At 41.9% G+C, this 6,145-nt stretch overlaps 1 protein-coding gene across 1 annotated transcript in view; it reads left to right on the forward strand.

Annotated features, from left to right (window-relative positions):
* The window catches only part of LOC109126416 (uncharacterized mitochondrial protein AtMg00810-like), a 2,363-nt gene continuing 857 nt past the window's right edge, over positions 4,640-6,145 (forward strand). The window contains exons 1-3 of the mRNA XM_019229950.1: positions 4,640-4,946; positions 5,053-5,495; positions 5,626-5,723. Of these exons, the coding sequence (XP_019085495.1) occupies positions 4,640-4,946; positions 5,053-5,495; positions 5,626-5,723 (848 nt within the window). The remainder of the gene's footprint in view (positions 4,947-5,052; positions 5,496-5,625; positions 5,724-6,145) is intronic.

Consider the following 6,145-nt stretch of genomic DNA (forward strand, 5'->3'; position numbering starts at 1 on the left):
CATGCTAAATCCTATAAAGACTCAAAAAGACTCTAAAAACACTAAAAAGACTATATAGATAAGACTTATATCATGGCTAAAACACCTAAAAACCATGATATATCAGTGGCGTGACGTGCTGATGTGGAGAAAGATTGTGGAACGCGGTGACAAAGATGCGTGAGAAGAAAGAAAGAAGATATCAAGATATACTCGAAGATATTGAGAGTATATTTGATTAGAAGAGATAAGGAAGAATATTTTCTTAGGGATAAGGAATATTTTCTTTTAGGTACGATACACAAAGATCTAGGTTAGAGATTGTTTGTGTGGGTATAAGTAGACGAGGGTTAACTGCAAAAAGAGCTAGCACTCGTGGGGATAAAGTTGTGAGTTTTGTAACCTTCAAGCATTCTTAAAAAGGCTTAGAAGGGGAGTGTGTTTTGAACTCTTTAGATCTACACAGGATGTTGTGTTAGATAGATAGGAGAGTGAGCTTAGTTTCAAGTCTTGTAAGAAATGAGAGTTTTTATAAGATTGAATAAAAGCGTTTGCTAGGCGCGGTTGCAGGCGGGTTATTTGAATTGTGTGTTCTCTATACCTTTACAATTGGTATTAGAGCAGACACGTGATAAAAAGTTCTGGTATCCTTTTTCAACTGGTGAGATCTTGCGACAAGGGTATGGAGAAATCACTAGATTTTGTTGCGGTTCAAACACCATTGAAACTCAATCCTGAGTGCTTTGGTTTTTGGAAAGTTTCAGTCAAGCAGGCCATCTCAAGCATCGACATGGAAGCTTGGTTTGCGGTGGAAGATGGTTGGTAACATCCTACGGAGAAGAAAGAGGAAGGAGAACTAGTTCCTAAACACAGGAAGAAATGGACAGCAGAAGAAAAAGCGGAGTCCAGACATAACTCACAGGCACTGTCAGTTATCTTCAAGTCTCTGCCTAGGGACATCTTCAACCAAGTTCAAGGATGTGTAGCAGCCAAGGAATCATGGGATATTCTGGTCGTCACTTTTGAGGGTACATGTAGGGTCAAACGCACAAGGCTGGACAATCTTGCATCAGATTTCGAAAACTTGCACATGTCTGAAACCGAGTCAGTGGCTGATTACAGCAGCCGGTTGAGTGGTATTGTGCAAGAAGCTGTAGTCTTGGGTAAACGGTATAAGGACAAGAAGCTGGTGAAAAAAATCATCAGAAGTCTGCCTGACAAGTTTCAACCACACAGGTCTGCTATAGATGTGTCACTGAATTCTGATGAGGTCAAGTACAATCAGGTGGTTGGGATGATGCAGGCGTTTGAGATACAGCTAAAGAAGAAAGAAAAGATGAATGAGAAGTCTTTTGCCCTCAAAGCTATAGAGGAACATAAGCTTGCGGAATCTCAGGAGGTTGCTGATGAGGAAAAGTGGGCTTGTTGGTTAAGAAGTACTTTCGCAAGATGGAAAGAGGTCAGCGGAAGGGAACCACATCGCTCATGAAATCTGATACTGATAAGGAGATCAGGAAGAGTGACAAGCAGGAGCGATAATGTGCTGAGTGTGAGGGATATGGACACTACAAGTCTGAGTGTCCAAACAACAAACGTAATAGTTCTCTGCAGTGCTATGGGTATAAGGGTTATGGCCATACTAAGTTTGATTGTCTTTCACGTGAGAACAAGCAGAAATCTTACATTACTTGGAGTGAAAGTGACTCAGATGAAGAAGACAGCAAAGGTGAGATTCTGAACAGGTTTGTGGCACTGCTGGGTGTCATTGAGGAAGACGAAGAAGACGAGGTGTTGGTGAAAAATAAAGGTATAGATGAGAAGGTTGAATCTGACTCAGATGGAGAGGAGGCTAATTTGTCGATAGAAGATCAGATAGAGCTTCTTATCAGACAATGTTGAAAAAGACCCAAGACAACACCCAGTTGACTTCCGAAAGGGATACTCTACAGCTGAATATTGCAATGCTCACTAAAGAACTAAGTGAAGAGAAGGCTAAGACTCTGCGTCTTGAGAAGCAGTTAGAGGAACATTTGAAGAGCATCAGGATGCTGAGTAAGGGAACTAAAGATTTGGATACATTGCTTAGTACTGGAAGATCAAGCAACTTGAAGTGGGGTCTGGGTTATCAAGGAACAAACACTGACACGACTACCCAATTTGTCAAAGGGATGGAGTCTGAGCCTAAGCTGAAAGAGAAGAAATTCCCTACAACCATCAGTCCGTATGGTCAGCATTCTGTGAAACAGAATCCGAAAATCCAAAGGATGAGGATGCAGACTAGGTTGCCTACAAGACAACCATATGCCCCAAATGGTTTTCAGCAGACGGCTCAGAGACCTGTCCAGCTTAGCAGAAGAAGAGGATGTTGGTATTGTGGACATCTAACTCATTATAAAGCCCAGTACTTCCAATTTCAGAATCGTGTGTGAAGCCTGATGCAACATGGTGTGTTTTATCCAGCTGTAAGAAGAAACACTCAGAGATATGTCATGAAAGATGATCTCTACTGTCAGGTGGCATACACAGCCGAAAGAGCAGAGGTTGATCAGGCCAAGTGGTACTTTGACAGTGGATGCTCCAGGCATATGATTGGTGCCCTAGACAATCTTTCTCATATAGAAGATGTTGCTGAGGGAGAGTTACTTTTAGTGATGGAGGAAAAGGAACAATCCGAGGAAAGGGTACAACTAGTGGTGAATCTCAACCACATCTAAAGGATGTTTTCTTGGTCGATGGGTTGAAGGCAAATCTAATAAGTATTAGTCAGCTGTGTGATGAAGGTCTGGATGTCACATTTACCAAGAAGGGGTGCAAGGCCAACAAGGATCTGTTAGGCTTAGAGGAAGGAGATCTGGTAATAACTGTTACATGTGGAAATCATCAATGCAGTGCTTCAACACGACCACTGAGTTGGACACAGAGCTGTGGCATCAGAAACTTGGTCACTTGAATATTCGCACAATGCTGAGATTGGCTAATCAAGAAGTTGTGCGTGGAATTCCTAAGCTGAAGGGTAACCCACATTTCATATGTGGTCCTTGCAACAAGGGCAAGCAAGTCAAGGCATCTCATGGGCCAGTGGCAGACATTCGAACTAGCCATGCACTTCAACTGGTTCATATGGATCTGATGGGTCCTATACAAGTTCAAAACATATATGGGCGACAGTTCATTTTTGTCATGGTTGACGACTACACTCGCTAGACCTAGGTGCGATTTCTGCGTGAAAAATTGGACACTCTCAAATGTTTCCGCATACTTGCCTTGCAGATTAAGAGTGAAAAGTGATATATCCAAACTATTCATAGTGATCATGGAGGTGAAATTCATAATGACAAGTTTGATCAATTCAGCGGTCATCAGGGCATTATTCATCAGTACTCTACTCCAAGAACACCATAGCATAATGAAGTTGTAGAGCGGAAGAACAGAACGCTGCAGGAAATGGCATGAGCTATGCTGCATGGAAATCAGGTTCCTCATCAGTTCCTCTACAGGTGCCTGTTACATCATCAACCGAGTGTATGTCCAACCAAGGACCAACAAGACTCCCTATGAGCTGTGGAAAGAGAAGTCTCCAACAGTAAGCTATTTTCATGTGTTTGGTTGTCTCTGCTACATTCTGAATGACAAGGATCAGTTGGGTAAATTTCACTCCAAGAGTGATGAAGGGATCTTCCTTGGTTATTCTGGACATAGCACTGCATTCCGTGTCTACAACAAACACACACGATCGGTTCAAGAAACTGTAAATGTTGTTTTTGATGATACCTTGTTTCAACGGGTTGCTATGGTGCATGTTATCTCAGACAAGGACCTGGTAACTGATGATGAGAAGCACGAGCAAGGACCTGAAAGCCATGGTGACTCTGTCAGCCCTGTGTTATCATCGGATGCTCTTCCTCCATCTTCTCAGGTTCATCGGAATCACTCCTCTGGTGATGTTATCGGTGCGATTCAGGGGGGTAGAGTTACCAGAGGAAAACATATTGATTTTGCTCAACTGGCTGGAAAGAAACAGAAGGTTGTTGTTCCTGACACTGTTTCTCAGGACTCTGATTTTGTTCAATTTGCCTGCTTTGTTTCAACTATGGAGCCAAAGAATCACAAAGAGGCACTTCCTGATGAGTTATGGGTTGTTGTAATGCAAGATGAGCTGGAACAGTTTGAGCGAAGTAATGTGTGGGAGCTCACTAAACGTCCTGCTAATGTCAATGTAGTGGGAACAAAGTGGATTTTCAAGAATAAGAGTGATACCAGTGGGTGCATTATGAGAAACAAAGCAAGGTTGGTGGCCCAAGGTTACTGTCAAGTTGAAGGAGATGATTTTGATGAGAATTTTGCTCCAATAGCAAGGTTAGAATCAATCAGATTCATGTTTGGTATGCCGTGTGCTTTCAAGTTCACATTACATCAGATGGATGTTAAAAGTGTCTTTCTGAATGGAATACTACAAGAAGAGGTCTTTGTTGAGCAACCAAAAGGCTTTGAGAACCCACAACATCCTGAGCATGTGTACCGGCTGAAGAAAGCGTTGTATGGTCTCAAGCAGGCTCCGAGAGCATAGTATGAGAGGTTGACTACATTCCTTCTGGATCAAGGCTACAGTCGCAGGAGTGTAGACAAAACACTGTTTGTTCTTAACAGTAACAACGCGCTGATGTTTGTTCAGATCTATGTCGATGACATCATCTTTGGTTCTACTTGTCAACCTTTGGTAAAACAGTTTATGGAAAGCATGTCACAAGAATTTGAGATGAGTATAGTGGGAGAGCTAAAATATTTTCTGGGGTTGCAAGCGGAACAATCTGCTGATGGGATTTTCGTGTCTCAAAGCACCTATGCCAAAGAGTTCGTACAACGGTTTGGATTAGGGAAGAGTAAAGAAGAAAAGGTTCCTATGGGTGTCAATGACAAGCTTTCAAAAGATGAAGGAGGCGAGGATGTGGATGAGCGACTATACAGAGGTATGATTGGAAGCCTGCTATATCTGGCAGCGAGTCATCCAGACATATGTTTTTAGTGGGATATACGCACAGTACCAAGCCAAGCCTAATATGTCACACTTACTAGCGGTTAAGAAGATCATCAAGTACATCAAAGGGACAATGAACTTTGGTATTTTCTACACCAAGGATACCAACACCAGTCTAAGTGGATACTGCAATGCTGATTGGACAAGATCTGTGGATGATCGTCGAAGTACAAGTGGGGGATGCTTCTTCATGGGCAACAACCTGATATCGTGGCACAGCAAGAAGCAGAACAGTGTCTCCCTATCAACCGCTGAGGCTGAATACATTGCTTTGGGCAGCTGTTGTACACAGCTTCTGTGGATGCGTCAAATGTCCTCCGACTATGGTATGGACTCTCATACTTTGTTGATTCATTGTGATAATTTGAGTGCAATAAACATCTCTAAGAATCCTGTTCAGCATTCTAGAACCAAACACATAGATATTAGACACCACTTTGTTCGTGAACTAGTTGAGGCGAAACTGATCGAGATTGACCATGTGAGCACTGATTTTCAGTTGGCTGATTTGTTTACTAAACCTTTGGACTTTAACAGATTCACAAATCTAAGAAAATCAATTGGTGTATGTGAACTCTAACCTATTTCTGAGTTGTGTTGATCTAAGACAGGAACATGAGTTAGGACAGATCATGGAAATCCTGGAATATATAGAAGATCAACATTCTGAAAAAAAAATAGCTGTGGGAAATAGCTGCCTGTCATGCCGGTCTGTCCATCCTGTTAAACGTTGTCATGATTTAAGGAGGTCAAAGAGCTGTGAAGAGACATGCACATTTATTCTCAGGATCAATGACATGTTGAATGATAAGCCTAGAATTAGTGACTGACAAAATCAAGTGATGTCACTGAAGCTCAAGCTGATGAAGCAGCCATCAAGAGGCTGAGTTGAATAATAAAAATGGAAAAGAAAAAAAAATGTTGTGCTCGTCAGCTGCCTTAACATGTTGGGATGGACTGAAGACTGAAGGCATGCTAGTGTGAAAGACTACCCACATGCAACAGTGCTCTGATCTTCGACAATTCAAGAGATTGTGATAGTTCCTAGTGAAGGTTCTGAACAAGTGGTTGACACGACACAGGTATGGCTAGTGTTCTAATTTAAAAAAAAAAAAAAAAAAATTTTTTTTT

Source organism: Camelina sativa, chromosome 9 (genome assembly GCF_000633955.1).
Source record: "Camelina sativa cultivar DH55 chromosome 9, Cs, whole genome shotgun sequence".
Lineage (NCBI taxonomy): Eukaryota > Viridiplantae > Streptophyta > Magnoliopsida > Brassicales > Brassicaceae > Camelina > Camelina sativa.